This window comes from Euleptes europaea, chromosome 1, assembly GCF_029931775.1.
Source record: "Euleptes europaea isolate rEulEur1 chromosome 1, rEulEur1.hap1, whole genome shotgun sequence".
Lineage (NCBI taxonomy): Eukaryota > Metazoa > Chordata > Lepidosauria > Squamata > Sphaerodactylidae > Euleptes > Euleptes europaea.
Window position 1 is genome coordinate 38,328,687 of NC_079312.1, and position 26,067 is coordinate 38,354,753.

At 41.7% G+C, this 26,067-nt stretch overlaps 1 protein-coding gene across 1 annotated transcript in view; it reads left to right on the plus strand.

Moving 5' to 3' along the window:
* Positions 1–26,067, plus strand: part of SLC25A26 (solute carrier family 25 member 26) — a 138,016-nt gene that overhangs the window by 13,011 nt on the left and 98,938 nt on the right. The window contains exons 4-5 of the mRNA XM_056861949.1: positions 11,612–11,716; positions 14,591–14,638. Of these exons, the coding sequence (XP_056717927.1) occupies positions 11,612–11,716; positions 14,591–14,638 (153 nt within the window). The remainder of the gene's footprint in view (positions 1–11,611; positions 11,717–14,590; positions 14,639–26,067) is intronic.

Here is a 26,067-nt window from a genome sequence, read left to right on the forward strand (position 1 = left end):
CGGGGGTGGGTGGCTGCCTCGGCTGGTTCACGGGCCGGATCAGGCCCCCGGCCTGTATGTTTGACACCCATGCTCTAGATCGTGGCTTCATGTCCTATCGTATATGCATTTTACCTTCCGTGGATTTTATGAATATGCATTTTGTAAAAGCATGCTCTGGGTAGTATTTATTCCCCTGTATAATAAGCTCTTTGAAGCATTTACCCATGATTTATGATATCTTCAGCAAGGTGGGAAAAATGGGCTTGAAGCGGCAGCAAGCATTGTCTATCGAACACAAACATGGCAGGTTCTGAAATATTCATAAGTTAATCACAACGGTTCGTGTTAATACATATTCTGGGTGTTCTACCAAGCTTGTCTACAGGAAAGCAATTGAACACGCTGGTCAAAACATGGCAGAGAAAATGAAGTTCGCTGCCATTAGGACCTGGTGGAGAGTAGAGAGAAGAGATTGCTGTTCTGTTGGAAGGAAACTCAAATTAATGCTGCAGCTGCAAATTTGCCTGTAAATAAAGATGAATGGAGGCAGAGAGCGGCAGACGCCGCCAGCAGATTCATCACACAATTAAAGGCTGAAACCAGCAAATTAAGAACTGTCAGGTACCTAACCAGCCACCCACATAGTTTCCCATGCATGCGTTCTTATATGTAAAGTGTGTTCCCTCTCTGATTTTCTCCTCCTGCACCATTGGGAAGTGGGAGAATTAATCTCTTTGGCTATTTTTGTTCTTCCCGAACATTTCATCCCCTCCCCCTGAAACCACCAGTGAATGTAACTTTCTTAGTTTTTTGGGGAGGGGGCAGAGGAGCAGGATGCCAGCTTGATGGCCTATTAATCTGCAGTATACTTATTTCACTGCAACCGCAGTTAACGAAAGTGGCACCTGGAAAGAGAAAGTAAATACAAAACAGAATTTAAATTTTGAACAAAATATTTTAAATGAAGTCTCTGCTTGATTCTGCCACTGTGGTAAAAGGTGTATAGCTGTGGTTTGGTGTGTATCTCAGTGAATACGCAGTCAGTCCAACTGTTACTGTGATGGCCAGAGGTTGCTGAGCCCTGGAGATGGGACTTACATTATTGCCTTATGAAGCTGAGTGTTGAGAACAGAAAATGAAAGCAGCCATACAGCTGTAAACTGTGGGTTGTGGTCCATCCGGAAGCATGTGCTGCGATTTAAATTCCAGACAACAATTAGTGAGAACTCTGGTGTGATACTTGAATTGGAGACCTCTTCTGACTCCAGCATGGAGGCCTTCTGACTCCAGCACAATGCCTTTAAAGCCGTATTTCAACCTTACACAGTAATCACGAACATACTAACTCATTAAAAAAAAAAATTGTATAAGCATATCTGAGAGATTGCAGGTTTGGTTCCAGACACTACAATAAGGCGAATATTGCAATAAAGTGAGTCATGCGAATTTTTTGTTTCCCAATTGCATATAAAAGTTATGTTTACACTATGCTGTAGTCTATTAAGTGTGAAATAGCATTATGTCTAAAAAACCCCCAGCGTACTTAAAAATAATGAAAAAGTTTGAAATATTGCGAGAATTACCAAAATGTGACACAGAGACACAGTGAGCACAGGCTGTTGGAAAAATGGCACTGATAAACTTACTTGAAAACGAAATATCTGCGAAGCACAATAAAACGAAGTGTGCCTGTACTAGCCTCCCTGCTAGTGTTGCCTGCTCTGGGTTGGGAAATTTTGGGGGTGGAGACTGAGGAGGGAGGGGTTTGGAGAGGGGAGGGACTTCAATGCCATAGAGTCCAATTGCCAACACAGCCATTTCCTCTAGGGGAACTGATATCTGTCACCTGGACATCAGTTGTAATAGCAGATCTCCAGCCACCACCTGGATGTTGGCAGCCCTACTCCCTGCCCACACATATAGGGACTTTAAAAACAACATGGAACTGTGAAGCTACACGTACACAGAGTCAGATGTTCTTACTGTAGTCGATAGCAGATCTTTCTCAGTTTTGCTGCCCGAGAGGGTTTTTAGAAAGTGGAGATGCCAGGGATTGATGGGTGAGGGCAGTAGGAAAGTAAGGGAGATGGCTAGTGAAATGATGCTTAGCATGCCACCCATTTCAAAATCCCACTGGAAAGGAAGGGTCTTCTGTCAGTGATTTCAAGGGCATTGTCTAATAGAGTTCTGTTACAGTAGTATAGAAGCTGATCTCATTATTGATAGTTATGCAGATTGCCAAGTACAATTGCTGTCTCCACAGCAATTGTACTTGGCAATCTGATTGCTGAAAGGAATGATTTACTATAAGGAGGAGTGGTTTCTCAGGAGATGTCATTTGGGTGCATTTCAGTCATCTGTTCAGTGTTCCAGAGTAAAATGTTAAGTCTCTGAAATGCCCTTAAATTTTTATTATATCAGAACCACTGGAACCATCTGTATCTTGAGAGTTGATCTGTGTGTGTAAAGTGCCGTCAAGTCGTAGCCGACTTATGGCCACCCCTTTTTGGGGTTTTCATAGAGACTAACAGAGGTGGTTTGCCAGTGCCTTTCTCTGCACAGCAACCCTGGTATTCCTTGGTGGTCTCCCATCCAAATACTAACCAGGGCTGACCCTGCTTAGCTTCTGAGATCCGACGAGATCAGGTTAGCCTGGGCCGTCTACCAAGTGCTTTATAATTCTTTCCTTGTTAAGTTTCTTGACATTGCTTTGTTCCCATTTTATAGATGGGAGCTTATGCTTAGAATAACATTCCCTGCCCAGTGCTCGTCATTCTCTCTAATTGATGTCTTCCTCCCTACTTCTTGTGAGGGTAAACGCGGAAGATATTGTGGTTACACTGGCCCATCTCTTATGGGATTCCAGTGGTATGTTGTAGATTTGTAGTCTCATGTTGTTCAAAGGCCTGGTGACAGCTGGTACTTACTACAAAGTGGGCCCAATTAGTTTTCACACATTATGTAATGAGGTAAGGCGCTGTAATGATTATCACATCAAAAGTGAATATGGAACCGGGACTTCTCAACAATGAGCAACATGTTCACACACTATATGGTTCTTACCTGAAGACAGTTTGAACTATTACTTTATGTGATGGGTCACACTTCTTTATGGTGTAAAGGCTGCCATGTTTAAAGCCGAGCTGGTCTCTTGGATCTTCCTTTCCTATCACGTCTCAACCCGCCTCTCCTGATAAGATGATGAGCTGATGTGATAAAAAGAAGAATGATTGATGATATCAGTCTGTGATAACAAGTTTACACAAAGCAAGTTAAAATGATAACATTCCAGAGTTGGAAGTGGAAAAAAAATGTTTTTGAGACATGTTTTGAAAGATTTGTGGTATCTTTTATTAGGATGACTACTATTTCTTTTATTGTGAGAATATGGTTTTTTGATGATTGAAGTATTAGATTTCCCTCTCGGCAAAACTGGCAACTTCAGATTTATGGTCTCTCCCCCTTCTCTAAGAACTAAGATATGTTGGGGCAGAATTGCATGCTATAGTAGATGTGGGGCTGTTAGAAGAAGAAGAATTGGTTTTTATGTGCCGACTTGCTCTACCACTTAAGGAAGACTCAAACCGGCTTACTGAAAATTATTTTCCTCCACTTCATTTACATAGATTAATGCTTGGTCCATGCATATGTCCTATTGTAGAATCCTGAGGTGGTAGAATGGACTGTACCACTTCTGATTTCATGGGGTGATTGGATTTGGAGGAAAGTATTCCCCGCAAGTAGAAAACGACCACAGCAGCGAAATGGTAACACTATATTGTATTTCCCCCCCGATGTTAGCATTTTTGTTGCAGGATTTCTTTTTTTTAATGTAGGGCAGCATTCTAAAATGGCATCTCCGTCCCCATTTGCAGCCTGAAGTGCCTCTCGATCACATCAGGAAATAACATCCTCATTCTACTTCTTGTGTATAGTAGGTTTCAAAGACTGGAGCAGATATTTTGTAACTAGGTGTAAGAAGATTATTTATTATTTTTATTTATTTGATTTATAGGCCGCCCTTTCCTGGCCGAAGCCAGGCTCAGAGCGGCTAACACCCCTCTAAAACAGTTTAAAACATTTCATGTAATTACATAAGAAATTTAACAATAAAATTAGGCATCTTAGCATATCACTAAAATATTGGTCATGAAACATAACTTGTTAAACATAGATGGTTTTTGAGTGGGTATCCAATTGTAAAACTTTGAAGGCTGGCCTAGTTCCCGTATTTACAAAATTTCTGTAAGGAGATCTAAGCAGTAGTTAGGAGAAACACAAATACCTTTTTCATTTTAATTTACCACATCACTGTGCCATAGTTCCCACTTTTGATTTGCACTCCCCCATTCTACTTAATGTGACCATTTTTTCCTGTTTTTCTACCTATGTTTATCATAGCACTTGGTGTTTAGAGCTTTTCAGAATCGTGACGGTCATAATTCTCATAGTCACCTTTCCTTCTGTGGTGGTGGTCTGCTTTTCAGTCTTGACATAGCATTTCACTTGCTCCAAGAAGCCACAGATCTCTCCCAGTCTTTAATTGGAAACAGGATTATGCTTTACCCTTGCAGTGCTTTTAACAGGGTTTCCCTCCCTTGAGTGAGAAATTACTTCCGTGGCAGTGTCTTTTTTTTAATTCATTCCGTTGTTCCTTGGCTAAGTTTGCACTTTAGCCATTAGTATAACTGGTAATGTGAGACACTCGGTTTTGATGGTTTGCTGGGCCACAGATTGCTTGGGGAGCGGAAGGTCCAAACCCAAGTCGGGAGCGGAAGGTCCAAACCCAAGTATGTCAGACTAGAAGCAGAAGATGGATAGTACCATTATGTATTTCTCGTAATCTCACCTGAAAAAATCAGACTGGCTATTGAAAGAAGAGTGAATGCTGAGGTTAACTTTAACCACTTAATATGACCTAGTATGGCTTTTTCCAAGTGGTAAAAAATTTGGGCACCAGCCAGCTACCTCCACCCTCCAGCAAGAGTTACCTTATACAATATCTGGGCTTCACCTGGTGAGCCTACAACAAATTGTTTGTTGCTTAGAATTCCCTTCCCCTTAAAAAATGGCTGCAGCTGCTGACTTTGCATGGGACATTGCAAGGCTTAGCTTTAAGGACTGTAATGCGTTTTATTTCCCTGGGGCGGAAAGTCTTCCGGAAGCTTTTTATTAAACTTAGTCTTAACCATAACCGTTGTTGCAAATGGCGTTTTGAGAAAAGGCATTGGCTCTCTGAATAGCACTCCCTTACTGTGGAACAATAACTTTCATGGTTCATGCCCAGACTGTTACTGTGGTTGCATCTGGAAATAATCTCATTAATATTTCCTTTCTTAGCCAGCGCTATAAATCAGAAGGCGGTCCGTTAATGGTTACACGTATATGTTCATTTGTAAGCTATATTTTCCAGACTGTTACCAAGTTTACCTCCTCCCCCATGCTTCCCCATGTAATTGGCCCTTATATGCAGAATTATCTTCTGCTTTTTATGCTGTTAGTATGTGTGTCCTAGTTGTAAGCTTTCAACCTGGCAAGTCAATGCCATTTGGTAAATGTGTGGTTTTCTCAGAAGAAGTTGGGGATACAGAAATGTATTGGGTATAGCTGAACAAGTGAACTTGCTCCATCTGTTTTACAAAACAACAGTATAATATGAGCATTTAATGTTTTTCCCAGTGAACCAGTATTTCCAGCTCTTTTGATGGCCTGATTTACAAAGAGATTATGATACTTACATTTATGTAGCCCATTTCAAATGTTCAGAGTGTTTCATGTGCCTCACGAATTCTCACAAATGGCCTTCTAAAGTAGGCCAATATTTAGGGTTCCCAGGTGCCTGCTAATGGCGGGCTATCTCCCGCCCGTTTTTGATGCTGCCCACCACCACTCACCTGTTTGACTGGCAGAAGTAGGCCAGCCGAAGGGGGGGGGAGCAATTGGGCATACAGTGATGCCACTTCCAGCATGATGCAGAAGCGCCGGCATCATACTGGGGGGACACTGTATAACTCTCCCCAAAATTTTATGGAAACCATAGAGTTTTGGGGGCAAGTGCTATGGCGCCCCCCCCCCCCGGAACAAAGCTGGCGCTTCCACACTTCGCTGGAAGTTATGTCACCATGCATGCACCAATCGCTGCTCCCTGTACCTCCTCCCCCCTCAAGATCTGCCAGTTGCCAGGAGGGACCTGGCAACCCTACCAATATTTTTATCCTTTGTATTGCTAGTTTGGGGGAAGAGGGCAAGGTGCTGAGATCACTTAAGTATTACAGGAAGCTGACTCTGAACCACAACCTAACTTCTTGATTAGGTTCTTTCTAATACTGCTGCAACCCATAATCTCAATTTTAAGATCTTTTTTTTTTAATGGACACAACTGGCAGAGGTGTTCTACGCCAATTGCAAACCTCTAGTGAGCACTAGATGGCAGTATTACTGCATTTATGGAAACAAATGTGTATTTGGAGGAAAGGATGAGCCCTGATTAATTACTTTAGAAATATTTGAATCTGAAAAGCAAATATGTATAGAAAACTTGAGGTGAGTTTAACGTAACAAGATGACACTTAGGTTCTCCAGAATGTTGTTTGTTCCCGCGCGTTGTGTGAGTGCAGCATGCATGAAAGAGAGCGTCTTGCCAATTGCTTACATGTCTGATGTTCCGTTGACTGCCTGACAGGGAAGACGAACAAGCTATAAGCCTGTCTTTTCTGCTAAAGTAAAGGCAAAATCATATTCCGTGTAACTTCCGTGTACATTTATTTGAACATATTTCAACTTAGCCTTTGTTTCAGTCCCTAATTAGTGCTTTGTAGAAATATGGGTAGAAAATCAGAGGTGGCTTTGGCCTTTGTTCCAAGGCCTAATTAATTTGTGGAGATACTTACTCTAAGAAAAAAATCTGCAGTGAGTTATCAGTGAAATGACCGCTTTCAGCTTTTGAGCCACAAAGCTTTCTTTTTCAGTTTCCTGTGTCAGTTGTATATATTGTGGCAGGAGAAATGGCAATCGGAGATAACAATTACATAGTTACATGGTTGGTCAGTGTGTATGTGTCTTGGTGGGGAGGGCCCCTTCATGATGCTCCCCGCAGGGATTGGTGTGCTTGCACTAATAAGCAGGCTGGAACATGTTACCTTGGGGAACTTGTAAGTGGTCTGATGTGAGTGCTGGATATATATTTCATGTATTTATTTAAAATTTTTGTATTCCCCCATCTTCCTCTTGAGGAACTTGGGGACCAAGGCAGGTAACAACAACATAAAAATAATGTGTGTGTTAAGTGCCGTCAAGTCGCTTTTGACTCATGACGACCCTATGAATGAAAGTCCTCCAAAATGTCCTATCTTTGAGGGCCTTGCTCAGATCTTGCAAATTGAAGGCTGTGGCTTCCTTTATTGAGTCAATCCATCTCTTGTTGGGTCTTCCTCTTTTCCTGCTGCCCTTGACTTTTCCTAGCATGACTGTCTTTTCCAGTGACTATTGTCATCTCATGATGTGACCAATAATAATAATAATAGCAAACTTTAAAACAACAAATATAAAATATACTGAAACACCAAACTGAAAGGATCCCATGCCTCCTTTGCCCATGCTCAGGCTATATACCTGAGGCTTGAAAAGTCTCTGTGTTAGTGAATTACCTGATTCTTCCTATCCTGTCAACTGAACATCTTCTTGTTGCCTACATTTCTTTACTCATATAGAAGCAACTCGAGATGTGATCTTGAATGCTCGGAAAGTATGAAGATTGACATGGAGGAATCCTGTGACCTTCCCTAGTTATCAGGGCATAGGGGAGTTAGGAGAGCCAGCGTGGTGTAGTGGTTAAGAATGGCAGACTCTAATCTGGAGAACTGGGTTCAATTCCCCACTCCTCCACATGAAGCTTGCTGGGTGACTTTGGGCCAGTCACATTCACTCGGCGCACTCTCAGCCCACGCAGAGGCAGGCAATGGCAAGCCACCTCCAAATGTCTCTTGCCTTGAAAACCCTACGGGGTCGCCGTAAGTCAGCTGTGACTTGACGATACACACACAAAGGGCTTAGAAGGGTGTGTGTAGCTCCACTTAGATTGCCACTGTTATGCTTATTATATTTCCAGCCTGTGGTCTTAAGAAGTGAATAGGAGACACATGGCTTTCATATTTCAGACCTTTCAAGAATTAGATTTGGAAGGCTTGTGTCTTATCGTTGACTGTGAGGTGCAAAAGAAGAGTTGTGTCTTATCGTTGACTGTGAGGTGTGTATGCAAAACTAATATACCAAATCCTGAGTTCAGATACACAATGAAAATGTCACCCCTTCTGTTTGGGATGCCTGTGCGAACGTAGTGCCCTGTACAACCAACCTGAAAACAGACCTTTGGGATGGCATTAGCTTTTATACTACTATGTGCGACGGTCTTTTTTTTTGTTCCTGTGCAGTGAAATATTCCCTTATAGCTCAAATTCAAATCCAGAAGACATCAAAGTGTAATATGAAACAAAATGGAAGGCACCACAAGTGTCTGAGCGAAAATAGAGAGAGACGCATTGCTTTGTAGCTTCTGCTCTCATGCCAAAATTGCAGCGCCACAGAAGTCAGGAAGCCACAGTGGGTGCTTTGGATCCCCCCGGTAGGTTAGATTGGTTTTCATCTGAAATATTTCTAAAGTCTTTTTTCTTCCAGTATTAAGGAATAATATTAAAAAAACCCTCTAATATAAGGACATTGTGTGTTATGAAGTGTGAAGTTCTATAAATATTTATGCCAAGCTACAATAAAAGAGTTGATTGTTCTTATTTTCTCAGCCATATTGGGGTCATTTTGTTGTTTTTGACCACTGGGATTGAAGAGAACACACAAGTTGGTACCTTTTCAGGATGACATTTGGATATTGGCACTTCTCTCCCTCTCTCTTGACAAGTTTATAAATTGGCTTCGTTTTACAAACACTCCAAACTTTGCAACAAAAGGTGTCTAGACTAATAAATAAGATCCTACACTTTGCTGGCCAATTTATACTGCATTGCATAGGCTACTAGCATGAAGTTTCTAAAATTTTAAGGCTGCAGGCAATCCTTTCCATAATGGGGGCAGATCCTGCTGAACTCAGTAGGACTTGTTTCTGAGCAAATGAATAGGAACGGGCTGTAACAGATTTATTTCTTTTACTGCTCTAACATCTAGTCTAGAAAAACTCAAACTATGAAGTATCAAACTCATTCAGATCTTGCTATAGATCTATTGTATATTGTGAACATGCATGACTTGGGCTCAGCTATATGGAACCCTAGGAGTTCCATGAATGGCGCTCTAAACAAAAATCTTTAGAAGCCATGCATGGCCCCCTATTCTAATTGGGGTTGTGACAGGAGATGAGGGGGTGTTAGGCATTTTGGTCATTTCAGGATTGGGAAAGGGGTGATTTAAGTAAGGCTTATTTGCCCTCTTGGGCAAACATGCAGGTACTGAAAGTGAAGGGGCAAATAGCGGCTCCTTGGGGCTGTTTCAGTTCAGGAAAAAGGTGTGGGGAGGAAGGCTTAATTCCCTCCCCCCTTCTCTATGCTGTGGCCCTAACTGGAATCTCCTGTCCGATGCCATGTGTGATTTTTTTTTTTTAAAGAAAAGAAGTGCTGGGTGATCTACAGAAGGAACTCCTAGCCTTACACATAGATCTGTCCTTAATTTGTTGTGTACTTGATAGTACATCTCCGTTTTCGTTTTGATAACAAACCGTCTTCCAGCGGGAGTTTAGTAGTGGCAGTGTGCCTGTTCAGTGCTGCTCAATGATGGTGCTGGTATAGCTGGGTATTTTTTCTCGGTATTCTAATATGTGCAGAGGGCACAGCCCAGAAACCTGGAAGAAGAATGCACTGTTGAGTAGCAACCAACTCACAGTGATCCCATCCAGGGGCGTTCCAGGCAAGAGATGAACAGAGGTGGTTTGCCATTGCCTTCCTCTGTGTCCCAACCCAAGTCTTTCTTGGCGGTCTCCCTTCCAAGTACGAACCATGGCCGATCCCTGCTTAGCTTCCAAACTCTTACAAGCTCAGGCTAATCTGGGCTGTTCAGGCCTGGAAGCCTGCAGTGTTTTTAGAAATAAAAATCTTCTCCTAGATACTGAAACTTCTGAGTCATAGAATGTTCATCAGGCCTCTTCTGTTCCTTGCTTAGCTGGGAAATAGTTGAAAGAAGTGACATTACTGTATTTGAAAGAAGTGACATTACTGTATTTGCCTGGGGTGGTGCTGGAACTGGATAGGGTGGTGCTCTCAGCTAATGATTTCGTTAACAGAATATTAATGATAACATTGGGTAGTTGTGTATAGCAGTTGCTCCCCACCCACCCTCCGGAACTCCTTGCACCTTTTTATCCTCAGGTAAGGTGGCAATGTAGCTGATCGTGCCATTATAACATTAGAGCTTTATGTTAAATGAAAGGCTTTCTTTTATTTGGGAGGGAGGGAAGGAGAGGGGGGAGGGTGTATGTGTGTGAGAGAGAGGGGAAGGGTGTGTGTGAGAGAGAAAAAGGGGGGAGAAGAGTGGGTGTGTAAGAGAGAAGTGCAGGGTGCGTGTGTGAGAGAGGAGGCGAGGAGGGGTTTGTGTATGGGAGGAGGGAGGGGTGTGTGTCCCATTTTGGTCTTCAGTAGAACAACTATACTGAAGACCACATTGGTACTCTCTCTGCCCTGTTGAGCTTACAGTTTGAGGCTGTAATTCTGTGCACATTTTTTGTGACTAAAGCCCGTTGAACTTAGCGAGCGTTAACATGCAGAGCATTGGAAGGACAGGGCAGAGATGAACAGAGGGCATCCTGTACACATATTAGTTTTTTTCTGTGTTTTCCTTGGAATAGCATTTGGTTTTTAATAGGAAGCATAGTAATTTTGCTTAAGAGGATCAGCTTCTGATATTTTACCCCCTGAACATGGATACTTCTCCAATATAGCTAGTTGCACAATGCTAGGGGGTTGTATTCTGTTGTCCCAGTCTATAGTTTATACAGTGTAATGGTTCTTCTGGCCCTTTGATGTAGCATTCCTACTGTTAATTGTTGCTGCAATTCAGTAAGGTTGATATCGGGACTATTATGTAGGGCAGGCTTTGAGATGCATGTTGCACCTGGCAGCACTGAGAGCTTCTTTGCTGGAGGGACTGAAACTGTTACAGCAAAAGGTAGTTTGATGCTTATAGTTCGGTTCTTATATTTTTGCATCTCCTCAAAGCATTGAATATATGAGATATCTGTTTGCATGTTCTCACTTTCTGTCTCTCACTCATGCTACTGGTGGTCACTAGATGGTGCTGCTTCCCTATGTTATCTTTGAGAAAGAAAGTGCAGCCTGCAAGTAGTTCCAGATTACGCTATCTAAAGCTTTCAGAGTTATGTGCTAATACTGGAAGGGTGCATATCGTCAATCTTTTTGTGTGTGAAGATTTCACCAGTAATTTCTTTATCCGAATCAGTTGTTGCTTTATGAGTGCAACTTTTGACCAATATGCATGTTCCTCTCAAGGCTTACAGTTGTATATCATACTTTGTTAAAAAAGCAAAAGCAATAAACAACAGAAACTGTTGATGTTTCTAGAAGCATGCTGGAACATATGTGCATCTTACGCAAGTTTTATGCTTCTTTTTCAGGTTGCGTGTTTAATACGGGTTCCATCTGAAGTTGTGAAACAAAGAGCACAAGTTTCTCCCTCTTCTAGTACCTTACGGATCCTTTCCAACACTCTATGTGAAGAGGTGAGATCTGAGAAATATACTTTTTAGTTAAGAAGAGCCTCTGACTCATAACTGCTGCGGGAGTGGTAGATGATCATTTAATCTGGAAAAAAATTCAGTTCTCCAAGTTCTTCTTCTTCCCTACACCTTAAGACTCCCAAGTGGTCTCCTGTTGGTGTTCCTGTTCTGCTCAGAGCAGTTCCTAGGTTCATCCTACCCTAGGTAGCCATTGTGCAAAAGTTTCTGAAGTTACTAGTTGTAGTGCCAGTGGTAGTGTGTTCAGAACTGGGGGAGAGAAAGTAAACAGGGGGTACCGTCATCATGGCAAGCCCGGACATAAGTTGTGGATATTTCTCTGCTTCTGGAAAAGAAATATGAAAGCTGGCTGTGATGATGGGGAAAATCTCTCCCTCGTCTCCTACTTTGTTTATCCTCAGATAATTGAGACACCAGAGGCTTTATTCAGTTCAACAATGAAATAACAGGATTTTGTTGTACTTCACAAAGAAAGGTAATGGAGGAAAAACTAGCATTAAGGAAAGGTACAAATTTTCTGTATAAATAATGAGTTGCTCAACAAGTGCAGCACAAATGTTATTTTAACCCAGATTTCCAACTCTTTAAGGTAGCTTAGTCCCAGAACCTGCACACAGAGGTTCTTGTGTACACTCTGGTGTCTAAAATTAGGAAGTAAGGAGATTCTCCCTCCCTCCTTCCTTTTTCTCTCTGTGGAATTACTTCACAGCGCATGAAGTAATTCTCTCACAATACTTGGGCCAGGAATAACTCTTTCCTCCGAGTCTATTCCTTCCCCCGTGACTAGAGTAGGGACCTTTTTTCCTCCCAAACTCTCTCTTTTGTCACCCTTCTGGTTTTTTCCCCAGTCACACTAGGCACAACCCATCACATTGGAACCCAGAGTTTAAAAATCCCTTTTTTCCCCAGCAGCTTAGAGTCTTCTCTCTTAAGCTCCACCCACTCCCTGTATGTCCCTCTCACATACAGTCCCTGATGGACATTAACCCTCAGTACATCACACTTGCCTATAGTAAGTCGCTGAGTTCAGTGCTGAGGATTGAGTCTGTGGTGGTCTGAGTTTTCACTCACATGCTTAAATAACAGCCTATCAAGCTACTGAAAACCTGAGAAAGAACTGAGGTGAGATTTACCTGGGTAAATTGAGAAGCCATCGAACAACTGTGAATTCAGTGACATAATGAGTTGACTCTAAGGTACCCTTGCAGTGTTTAACGTTCCTCCACTTATACTGGGTTGCTATACTTTCACCTGTTTATATGGGAGGGAAAATAGGTAACTGCTCTAGATGGCCAGGGTAGGCTTCACCATAAATGTTCATCTCCTCTTTTCTGTGAGTTGCTTACACAGGACATTTCCATACAATGTAGGAGTAAATTTCTATGTTAATGGAAATAGCGTTTATTGGGAAGCCAGCGTCCAAAGGTGCTTCTAATCAGTGTGAGCGCAACAAAATAGACGCCCACAATTTCCTCACATGATAGTGTACATGTATATTTTTCCTACATGTAGATTATTTCCATGTGGAAACAAGCAATTTTGAGGGAGCCCTGAGCTAAAGGCTACTTTCCATGTCACGGTTTGGAGAAATGGAAGTCCTCCACATGAGTGGCAGACGCTAATCTGGTGAAACAAGTTGGTTTCCCCACTCCTACGCATGAAGCCAGCTGGGTGACCTTGGGCTAGTCACAGCTCTCTTAGAGCTTTTTCAGTCCCGCCTACCTCACAGGGTGTCTGTTGTGGGGAGGGGAAGGGAAGGTGATTGTAAGCCGGTTTGATTCTTCCTCAAGTGGTAGAGAAAGTCAGCATGTAAAAACCAACTCTTCTTCTTTTGGGAGTCGCTCTCGTGACTAAAATTCTGATGAAGAACCCATACATGGTAGAGTCTTGGCGTACTGGCATACAGTTAAGCAAACAAATGTCTCTCATGTTGGCATTTTATTTATGGAAGGGACCAGTGATGAGTGCAAACATATGACTTGATAGGTGTCAGGCAGTGACCTAACCTGTGTACTGCCAGACCTGCTGGAAACTTCAGTAGACATTAATAGAGAAGGTCATATGATAAGGCCTGACTATTAGAAGTTTCCAGGCCTGGCCAGTTCTTTGACTAGATCATCAGGGAAAGATGCCCTTGCCTGTCTCAGGCTCACTTTGCCTTTTGCCTCACTATACCCATCCTGGCCTGGCCTGTTTTTTGCACTTCCAGTTGCCATTGTAATTGGCGGTAGGTTCTACTGATAGTGAAGAGGACACCTAAAACAACCCTTTTTTTCTTTTCTTTTTAAACATAGGTTCATTACCAGCAAGCATGAGAGCCACAAATCACGCTCCAATGTATTTTAAAATGTACTGCCCCCCTCCCCCAAAGATCAGTGAAAGCATCTTATTGAGGAAGGACATTTCTTTCACAAACCCCTAATGAGACACTTGATTTTCAGGCGGCCTCCAGCCTCAAAAACTGAGCTGCTCTGTTTGTGTATTTGGAATGGCTGATGACTCTGGATGTTAGCTATGCTTTCCAAGCATCAAGGGTGGCAAAAACGAGCTCACACACTTCTGTGTCTTCCTTCTCTTCTAACAAAATAATGAGATATATTATCCCCTTCGATGTGCAGCTGTGACTGATTACTTTTAGCAGCCGTTAAACAAGTTTTGAAAGTGAGGATAAAGCTCTCCTGTGTCGGTAAAGCTAGGATGGCAATATATAGTGTGTTTATAATCAATATTGTCAATTTGTTAGAAGCCTGGGCATTATGCTCGGTAAAGCTGTAATACCTGCCGTGTAATCATCAGTAAATTGCAGTCTTTGCTAACATAAATTCCTGATAGCTGAAGCTTTCTTTTGTTGTTTTGCAGGGTATTCTTGGACTTTATCGAGGTTATAAAAGTACGGTATTAAGAGAGGTAACAATCCTTGTTTTCTTCTTGCGCCTGTTTAAAATGTTACCTGTCTTTGAAAAGTTGTTGAATTATTTTTCTCCTGGATGTGTTCAGGTGGTAATACAACTGAAATAAAATGGTGAGATTATAGAATTTTAATGTATATATATTCTTGCTGAACTCTGCTGGTGCCATATCGGAGGAAAGGCCAAACCAGATTTACTTCCGATTCTGCTCCACCTTTATATCAGTTTTACCCAATATACTTGGCGTGTTACCTGTTGGCATTATTGCTGCTTTGGCTGACTTTCAACCTTGACCATAAAAATAAGTGCTTCATTTTAGAGAAGGAGGAAAGGACCGGTATAGAAGGAAGTTGTGATGAGATGGTTCTCTGAGCTTTCTTCCCACCTATGGGTTGGAACGTTGTATTTAGCTTTCCAAGTTTGCCATGTCTACCCATTGCTTTCAACAAAGTGCAGGGCACACCACACCAGGAAGAACGTCACCCTTGCAATGTTGTACTCTCACTGTGTAGCTTAAGGAACTGTAGGGAAAAGAGCATCCAGGTGAGAAGGCCTTTTACAGTGGTCTCTTGAAAGCCTGTTTGCAAGCTTTCCAAGTAGTCCAGTGGTGATTACATTAAAGCCAAACTGTACATGTGTTTCATGCCACTTTTGTTTGAAGCTGAACAGTGGGTTCAATGTTGTTGCAGCTTCTTATCCATTCATTATTCCCTCCCCCCCCCCGTTAGTTAGCAAAGAAACTCATTAAGGAACTAATTAGGGTTTAATCAAAACCTGATTTTTTTAGGGCATTTATATCTCTCCTTTTTTGCTCTTTACATAGAACCCCAGGTGGCTAACAACTATAACTATTCACAAGGATCATAATAAAATCTAAAAATGGGTAAACTAAAGGACCGTGGACTGGACCGTAGGATGGTTAGGTGGATAGGGAACCGGTTGGAGAACTGCACTCAAAGAGTAGTTGTCAATGGCATTTCATCTGAATGGAGAGGGGTTTCCAGTGGGGTGCCACAGGGTTCGGTACTGGGCCTGGTACTTAATATTTTTATAAATGATCTGGATGAGGGTGTGGAGGGACTACTCATTAAATTTGCAGGAGACACCAAATTGGGAGGAGCAGTGAACACACCAGAAGATAGAGATAGAATTCAACGAAATCTGAACACACTGGAAAAGTAGGCAGATGTGAACAAGATGCAATTCAACAAGAATAAGTGCTGAGTTCTACATCTGGGTAACAGAAATGAGGGATAAGCATACTGGATAGGAGATACGTATCTGGGTAGCAGTGTGTGTGAACAAGATCTTGGGGTACGGGTGGACCATAAGTTAAATATGAGCAACCAGTGTGATGCTAAAAAAAAGCTAATGTAATCCTAGGGTGTATCAACAGAGGCATAACATCCAAATTGCAAGATGTCATAGTTCCTCTTTACACTGCATTGGTCAGGCCACACCTGGAGTATTGTGTGCAGTTCTGGAGGCCTCACTTCAAAAAGGATGTGGACAGAATCGAGAGGGTGCAGAGAAGAGCGACGAGGATGATCAGGGGCCTGGAGACCAAGCCCTATGAGGAAAGGCTGAGGGACTTGGGAATGTTCAGTCTGGAGAAGAGGAGGTTGAGGGGAGAGAGACGTGATTGCTCTCTGAGTATTTGAAGGGCTGTCACTTAGAGGAGGGCAGGGAGCTGTTCCTGTTGATAGCAGAGGATAGGACTCGCAATAATGGGTTTAAATTGCAGACAGAAAGGTACCAGCTGGGTGTTAGGAAAACATTTTTTACAGTAAGAGTTATTCAACTGTGGAATCAGCTACTTAGGGAGGTGGTGAGCTCCCCCTCACTGGCAGTCTTTATGCCGAGGCTGGACAAGCATTCGATGGAAAACCATTGTATGTTTGGAAAGCAAAATTTGATAGAAACAACAACATTAAAAATGGGTCTGTTCTTGGATAAAATACCAGTTGTAAAAATAAAAATGTTCCACTCATGACTTTGAAATCTTTCTTTCATGCGTTTGGGACAGATGGTGATGACTACTTCAGGCTGAAATAAAATGACACAGGCCTTTGTAAATGCCATGATATAGCATTAAGAATTGTACATTTAGTATAGCTCTAGGAGTGGGGAATGTAACTTTCTTTGTTCTGGCATCTCCAGGTGTCTCAGAAATTAGTTATTTGTGCCGAGAGATGATACCTGCTTTTTTTTCAAACATAACCCCCACTATCACTTCATCCTGTACTTATTTTCTGCCTCACTAAGCACATGTTACTTGTTCAGATTTCATCTAGTTGTAAGAGGGGAAAAAGGGCAACAAGACTTTTGATTTCTCTGGGGGGGTTTGGAATAAATGAGTAACTGTCACTGCCAAAGAATACTGATTTTTTCTTTTACATATTAACAGTTAAAAACGCACAGCTACAACTGGATGCTATTCTCTCTTTAAAAATGTGTTTTGACATGTGTCAGGGTGGTAATTAATTTCCAGGCAGGTCTCTTAGCACAGTATGTGACCCCGCGGAGGGAACTTTGTTTACTCAAGATGGCAACACTTTGTTGGAAATTTAATTGGGGCCTTTTCCATTATGTGTATTCATAAAAGTTCTTTCAGAACCAATTTCGGTTGAAATATTGCTTTTTGGGGAGCGTCTGCCTTGATAGAGCGAGTAACAAATTATTGTTGAATGAAATGTGGCTTCACTTCAGAATGAAACAAATCATAAATGATCAGTTGTTCGTGGCTTTTTTTTTTTTTTACAAATGTCATGAGTTTTATTTTAAGTTACGCCACTCATCTTCTTTTGCACTAAATATTGCTCTCGTGTTCTTTATTTGTAGAAGAAGCCAATTAAGCATGCAGTCGGAGTCCTCATAAAAATACACAATTTTATACTCAATGTGCAATAAACAAATTATTCCTGCTGTCCTCCTTTAGCAGAAGGGTTTGCGGAGTCCAATATGTGACACTATGTTTAATTATTAGATATATCCCTGTGTTCTTTGTATTATTGGTCCAAAAGGCACAGGACTTTTGTGGCTATTTCCAAAAGCAGTAGTATTGCGTGTCCCACGGTATTTGCTTTGAGGTTTTTTGTTGTTGGTCTTTTTTCTTCTGTTACTGTGATTGTAAGATTCTTTGGGGGTTTTTTTGTGGACAAAATGGCATGGTAGGGATTAAAAAAAGAAAGAATAAATTTTCCTCACATATTCAGTCATAATACGTAGAGAAAGCTTGTGACCTGTTGCCATTGAGGTACACGTTTCTTTGCCCCTGCTTAGAGGTAGCTGCTCAAGTAGAACTAGTGACCAGGGAAATCCATAATATGGAGACTTCAGATGCTAGATGCTGTTGGGGAGAAGAAGAGACACAGACCTGCACTCAGTTCTAGCTGGTAACATTTTTCCAAATTGTGATGCTGCTGGTGTTTTGTTTCCAGGGCTTAATATGTCAGGCCTCTGAAGCCAATATTACATGTTGTAGTACAATAGACTCGGAAGAGAATGAAATATCATTCAAGCATCCTGTGAAAGATGCCCTGCTTGTCTCTGCATAACCCGATCCCCTGCAGATGTAGCAACTTAAAAATGGGCATTGAACAGTGGGAACTGCAGTCATATAAAGTAGAAACATCAGATCGCAGTGCTGCCGGTGAGAGCTTCATCAGGTAGCAATGCGAAGAGGGGATTGTGGGGGGTGATATGGATGCAGGTGATGACATCATTTGTAAGATAAATTGTAGTTGTTGAGATTCTTGCTTGTGACCTTTTGGAGCACCAATTTGGCAATGTGTGTTTATACTGATAAGGGCAGTCATGCGGGGAATTATGAATTCTTTCTGTAACAGTTTGGTGATGAGTAGGCAATCCCCACAGCTCCTCCGCTTGAAGGTTTATGCAGTAAGCTGAGATGGGCTTTTCAATTTCTGTAGAATTCATTTTATTAACTATGACCAAGGAGAACATCTGTTAAAATTCCTTTACATTTAGTTCATGGGAAAAGGGGGTGGAAAAGTAGGGAATCCCTCCTCCCCCCATCGTGAATTCTCTTTTTTTAAAAAAAGAAAATGAACAGTCTTTTAACAGATGTCTGAATAGGACATTATAATGAATGAGAATGTAACTTTTAAAAAAAGCTTTTGTTGAACGGCAGCTTTTACCCTAGTTTACTGCAAAACAGTTTGTGTAGAAGTGCTGAAATTAAGGCTGATGGTATTTCTTGTTGGGTTCAGTTGCTGATTGCTGCTGTGCTATCCGTTTGTGGGAGGGCTTTTTAAAATCCTTTTTTCCCCCCTTTGACTTGTGAGATTTGTAAGTATCTCGAAAAGTAGTGAAAAACGTGAAAGAGAAACCTTGCTTAGCTGTATTGAATTGTCCGTTGACTTATTTGTGTTCAATCCTGTGTGCTTTTTTAGAACAAATGGATCTGGAGAGGCTTTGTTTGTAAATATGGATCAAGTGGACTGGACAAATGTAGCGTTGCTACCATTTGGCTGACACCAGCCCTTCGTAATTGAAAGGTTGAACCTCTGCTGTTACTGCAGCTGAGCTATGATCCCAGTGCAATATTTTTTACACTGCCAGTGACATTTTGATTTAATCTTCTAAATACATGCATATGGGATAACTATGCCTGAATGGATGGCCTAGGTAACTTTTCCTGGAATGATCCCGTGAGCAAGATCTTAGATTTATCCTGATTATGGAAGCTTGTATTTGCTTTGTCCATCACTTTTTAAAGCATTGTTTTTCCCACACATGAAGCCTGCTGGGTGACCTTGGCCAAGTCACAGCTGTCTCAGAACTCTCTCAGCCCAGGGGGAGGCAGGCAATGGCAAACCACCTCTGAGTGTCTCTTGCCTTGAAAGCCCTACAGGGTTGCCATAAGTCAGCTGTGACTTGACAGCACTTTGCACCACCAAGAGATTGTGAGACAATTGCAAACAATTCATTATGTAAGTCGGAAGAGTTACATTATCCATTACAGAGGATTGACAAATGTGAATTCTGGAGGGGAAGGTGAATTGGATGTTTCCAGCAAAAATTTGGTGCTGGTTCCTAGAATATCAGCTTTCTCCCAGACAGTCAGATTTGGCTTTGCAAATAACTGTGTTTGGAAATTGATTTCCTCAGTTAAACATCATGTACCTTTAAACTGCTCAGTTGTTTCATAAAGGTAGTAGAGGTTTTCTTTGATTTTAGTGTGTGTGTGTGTGTGTGTGTGTGTGTGTGTGTATATGAATGAACTGAAGTTTTAAATTAAAAATTGGACTTGTGGTTGAGATACTGCCTTTCTCTGGGGAAAGAACTTGTGTAATTGGAGCCGATGCATGGAGGACAGCAATCCCCTTAAAACGTATTTTACCTTCCTTGCCCCTATTCCCACAGTAGAAATAAGTGCATTCTTTACTTAGTTTTGTTCTGCCAATATTTCTTAATTTACTTTTCAGACATTTTTATCTTCTTGGAAAGGTACAAACAAGATCAGGAAACGGAGTCCTGATTCATGGCATATTGCTGCCGTTCATGGCGTTTCATTGGTGCTGGGACTGAGTTCTAACTCTAGCACTAGTGTGGCAGCTGTCTTGGTACTACTATACTTAGCAGATTGCTTCTAACAGTTGCATTACAGAATGCTGGCGGGAACAAAACAGAGCTTCAAAGAAGTGCTTCAGGAGCTTCCGTGAGCCACTTTAGTTAAGAAACTGGGGTTGTTAGTAGTGCATTTTTATATTTTCTTCTAGAACAGACCTGCATAGTCTCTGATCTGCTAAACTGAACATAGCATACTATTTCTGTATTTTGGCCTGCCAGGAGTTGGGCACCTCACCATTTATGCAGTCCTAGTCAAGGAACAAAATCTGGAAATTCCTGATATATCTGTTGATGTTGTCTGGCCATTTGACTGTGTTTGAGGTAATGGAGTACAAGTTTTGGGGTGTGTGTGTTGTAGAACAGACAATTTGTATAGTATATGATACATAACTTGGTCCCTTTGTCAAGTGTAGGATGCTGTGGAAAGTTGTCTTGATGTAAGCCACTTATGGTGCTGGTGACTCTGGTGGATTCATGCAGTCATGGTGCCAGATATCTGGAAATTATATGTTCCTAAACCTTTAAATTGAAAAGAATTCTGTGGCACAGAGTAGAAAACTGCAGTACTGCAGTCAAAGCTCTGCTTACAACCTGAGTTCGATCCCGACGGAAGTCAGTTTCAGGTAGTCTGCTCAAGGTTGACTCAGCCTTCCATCCTTCTGAGTGCCCAGCTTGCTTGGGGGTAAAGTGTAGACGACCATGGAAGGCAATGGCAAACCACCCTGTAAACATAGTCTGCCTAGTAAACGTTGTGATGGGACGTCACTCCATGGGTCAGTAATGACCTGATGCTTGCACAGGGGACTACCTTTACCTTTATAAACCTTTAAATTAACCTGTAATATCTGGTATTAAGGAACCAATGGAGAAGACCTGTTTGTTTTCACTCTGATTTGAACAGGTTCAGCACTTGCCAGCAGGCCCACTTCAGTACCGAACTATCTGGGTCTTTGGGGTTTGGTGTATGGATGATGTAGAGTGCCAGAATTTTAGGTGTATCTGTTCTACAATCAATGGTTTGAAAAATTACATTTATTTTGCCATGCTGGATATAGCTGGATGTTTCAGACGTATTCAGAGTGACATGTAAAGGACTTGGCAAAGCCAATGTAGGGATGTTTTTATAGCAAGGTGTTTTGCATGCTTTCAAAAACCACAGTCCAATCTCAGTCTACACTTAATGGCATATGACCAGGTTATTTTTCTGTGGGAAAGAAGATGGGGAGGCTTATCCCTTAATTTTAAAGAAGGAAGTGTTCAGTTTTGCTGCTTAATTTTAAGAGGAAAAAATTAATAATGGCCCTGTTGAAATTCAGGCAGTGCCAAGTAGAGGTCCTTTGATTCAGCCTTGTGGTTCCAGAACAGCACCTATGAGGCTGTAGTAGCAATTGACAGTTCTAACCACAGTGATGTGCTGTGTGAAATGTTGCTAGACACAGCCCCCTAGTTAAGGCTGATGGATGTTCATGATTTTAAGTCCATGGGGGTTACCGCATTATGTATTCCCAGCGATGTATTAAGAGTTTGAAAATGTTATAAAAAACATCGTTTTAAAAGGGTTTTTGGATACCACGGCTAAAAAATGGTTGGAAGACGTCTTCACAGCTAAAGGGGCCAAACAAAGTGCGAACAGTATTTTTTATAACATTTTCAAACTCCTAATACATCGGTGGGAATACATAGAAAGTGCTAACAGTATTTTTTTATAATGTTTTCAAACTCTTAATACATCCCTGGGAATACATAATGCAGTAACCTCCCATGTTATTCAAGGGCTGAGCTGGATAAATAACTGGAGAAAAGTTGGTCCATGTCAGAATTGTGCCTACAACAACTACATTGTGAGTGTGTGTTTATTTTTAAAAGCAAATTAACAACTTCGATTTCTGGTTAGAATATTACCATCCAAATTTTATTTCTGGGTGTAGCATGTATGTTTTGATATGCCAAGAATTAGGGCGGGCTATAAGTGTAAATAAATAATAAATAAAACGTGTAAAGAATACTGTGTGCATATGCCTATATATGGATATTTGTTCTGTCTCTACTGCTTGTTACTTCTTAGTGAATTCAGCATGGTATAAAGCCCCTTCTACAATAAATAAATCTGACCATAGGTCTCTCTAATCCAGTGCAGTCTATTCTGATTGGGCGTAGCTCTCTGAGAAAGAAATCTGTTCCAGTCCTGCAAAACGTAATCTTTAGAGGTTCTGGAGCCTTTTAATTTGCAAAATGTGTGCTCTGTCTAGGAGTTGTGGTCACTTTCCAAAATGTTTCCAAGGCCCAACTCCTTTCCAAGCCCTGGGGCTTCATCTGTTTTGAACTGTGTGTGTGTGTGTAAAGTGCTGTCAAGTCGCAGCCGACTTATGGCGACCCCTTTTGGGGTTTTCATGGCAAGAGACTAACAGAGGTGGTTTGCCAGTGCCTTCCTCTGCACAGCAACCCTGGTCTTCCTTGGTGGTCTCCCATCCAAATACTAACCAAGGCTGACCCTGCTTAGCTTCTGAGATCTGACGAGATCAGGCTAGCCTGGGCCATCCAGGTCAGGGCTAGTCCTTTTCAAATACTGGCCTGTTTATTCGTCCTAGTTTGTGGGAATTTCATCAATGTGGAAAATGCAGGTGTGTTGGGAATTTGGAAATAGAGTAGCCATATTTTTCCCTTTCTTGAAATGGCCTGAAAGTTGAGAAGATGATTTTAATATGTTTGTATAGTTTTTAGTAGCATGTGTTCATATTACAGTTACAAACTATGCTTGACCACTAGAGGGGGCCAGGTGCCCATGTTTCCTGTTTGATAGAGAAAAAACCAAGCTTTAATCGCCTAAGATTTTTATCTTTGGTTCTTTGGAGAAATCTGTACAAGCAATGTTTTTGTTTCTCTTTCGTCAGAGAATAAAGGCTCTACCAAACTATCTTAAGGTTTGCATGTGTCAGGACCTTTAAAAAAAATTAAATCAATGAGATTTGTGTTTGGATTATTACCATTTATCTGTTTGGTTTTCAAACAACCGAATTTACATGGGATGTGGAGATTGTCTGTATTCCAGATCTTTAATGTACCAGCTGGGAACTAATTCAGTTTTTTGTGCTTCACTTTGAAAGGCAGGTTGGATTATTCCCAGGGCTTGGAATGTTTCAGACATAACAGCTTTCCTAAACCACAGACAGGCAACCTTTATTTTTTTTCTGTTTTGGAAATGTGTCTCCTCAAGCCCAAAGTACGGGAGTGTGCACATGCTACACCTTGTGTGCTGATATAACTCTCCCAGGCCCAGAAGCCCTCCAGCAGAGCATAAACCTCTGTACCAGTACCACTTGTAGCACCTGTATACAGATTGGCCATTGATACCCTAAATAGATGCAGACTTGTAAGGAAGGAAAAAGGGAGGCAGCTAATTCATGACACTGGTAGGAGATATTGGTTAAAAGCAGAGATATGGAGGGAGTAATTTTGCAGTGCTTTATTTTTCCTTGGAAAAAATTCCATTTCTAAAGATCTATTGTTTTATAAAATCAATAAATAGTGAACGAGTCCCATTGACAATAGAAGAGTTAGTTTTTATACCTTGCTTTTCTCTACCTAAAGGAGTCTCAAAGCAGCTTACAACCCCCTTCCCTTCCCCTCCCCACAACAAACACTTTGTGAGGTAGGTGGGGCTGAGAGAGTTCGGAGAGAACTGTGACTGGCCCAAGGTCACCCAGCAGGCTTCATGGGGAGGAGAGGGGAAACAAACCTGGTTCTCCATATTAGAGTCTGCCGCTCTTAAGCAAAATGTCAAAATAGGCATACTAAATCAGATCATGCTCTATTTATGGCATTAGAAAAATTTACAGAATTTCCCCCCAGGAAGATCCATATCACTAGTTAGAAGTAGACAAGTTTATATACTTGTATTTATAGAAATTGTAATGTCTGAAAGGTGGGTTGAACTTTTCAATGTATGTGCCATTTGGCAACACTTGTCCAGGAAGATTAAAATGTTCTCCCCATGTTTTTTGAGTGTTGCAGTTTTTAATGTCGGATCTATGTCCTTTTTTTATTTTTTTGCATAGAGACTGACCTGTTTTGTCCGATGTAGAGACTGAAAGGGTATTGCTGACATTTGATGGTATATATAATGTTGGAAGAAGAACAAATGAATAAACCTGAGATGGTATGGCAGGTATTATTAGGTCTGGTTATTATGTTCTCAGAGTGGATATGGGGACAGAGCTGGCATCTTGGTTTGTTGCAAGTAGGGTTATGCATATTGATATACCGGAATCGAAAATAAACCTGAAATTAGCTGTTTTGGCAATATTCGAGTTTCGGCTTTACCGAATACCAAAACCTTGGAATCTGCCCAAAGCTGAATAGGCAATTCTCGAAAAAGCTGAATAATTATTCGGCTTTTTTGGGTTCGGCTATTTGCTTTTGCTCAGATGCACAGCTATGTGCTTTCTCCTATTCTATCTTTTTTTGACTGGTTTTGTTAGGGCCCCGTAGTTGGGGCCCTTTTGAGGTTGGGGTCATGTAATCGGAGCCAACTTGGTCTGACCAATTTTCCAGGTATATCACCCAACAGAAGACTAGTCTGCATAGTAGAAGAATCATTAAAAAGATGGGGCTCACCCAGTCCCATCTGGAGGGATATACTCTCCAACTAAAAAGAGCTGGCTTCAACAGCTGGTCACACCACCAGGCTTCCGAAGGAGACTTCCTCACCTGCACGGATGAGCAGTCTCCTTCAGACAGCCCCCATGGTTGAGACTTTGGCTGGCTCCGATATCACCTCCCCCGAAAACCTGCTTTCAAAAAGAAGGTAGCCCAAATTAGAGGCTTCGTTTCCCCGCACCATGACCATCTCTTGAAATCAGATTTTTGATGACTATAATAAAGGATTGTTCCAGGCCTTATTTTTCTTGCAATTAAGCCTTTCTCCCCTCAGTTTGGAAGCTAATTTGCATGGCCATCATGCTGTGCTCCCGAGATATGAAGGGAGTCCCCAGACTTTGAGGCACCAGCCTGCCAATCAGCTCTTTCCGCCAGTCCTCGGCATGCTGAACTTCTGAACCTGAAAACCGATGGACAGCTTGGCTTGCAAATGCCTGGAGGATGGGGGCAACCCATTTGCTGGCCCATAAAATTGGACCCCCTGTCCCAATGTTCACCAAACTTTGGTGACTGTCTAAGGAGAGTCCCTTGCAACCATGCTACAAATTTGGTGACTCTACCTCCAAAAATGCCCCCACAGGAGCTTTGAAAAAAATATCCATAGACTATAATGGACCCGTACTTTATTCAGTAAACCTGGAAATAAGTGGAATATCGGTATGGATATTCAACTTATTTTGGGTTTACTGGAAAAAGTCAGGCCAAATAAACCAGAACCCGAAATTTACCAGATTGGGTTTTTTTGTTTTTTTTGTTTTTGCACAACCCTAGTTGCAGGCCTTGGTCTTAGAGTCTGTGTCCATGTTTGGAATGGTATTGCAGTGGGTGAGAAGTTGATTAACATTAGGAGGCTGTCTATAGGCAAGAAAAGGTTGGCCTCCCAATGCCTTTTTTATTATTTATAAGAGAGCCAGTGTGGTATAGTGGTTAAAAGTGATGGTTTGGAGCAGTGGATTCTAATCTGGAGAACCGGGTTTGATTCCCCACTCCTCCACATGAGTGGTGGATGCTAATATGGTGAACTAGGTTGGTTTCCCCACTCTTCCACATGAGGCCAGCTGGGTGACCTTGGGCTAGTCACAGCTCTCTTGGAGCTCTCACAGGGTGTTTGTTGTGGGGAAGGGAAGGTGATTGTAAGCCAGTTTGATACTTTCTTAAGTAGTAGAGAAAGTGGTC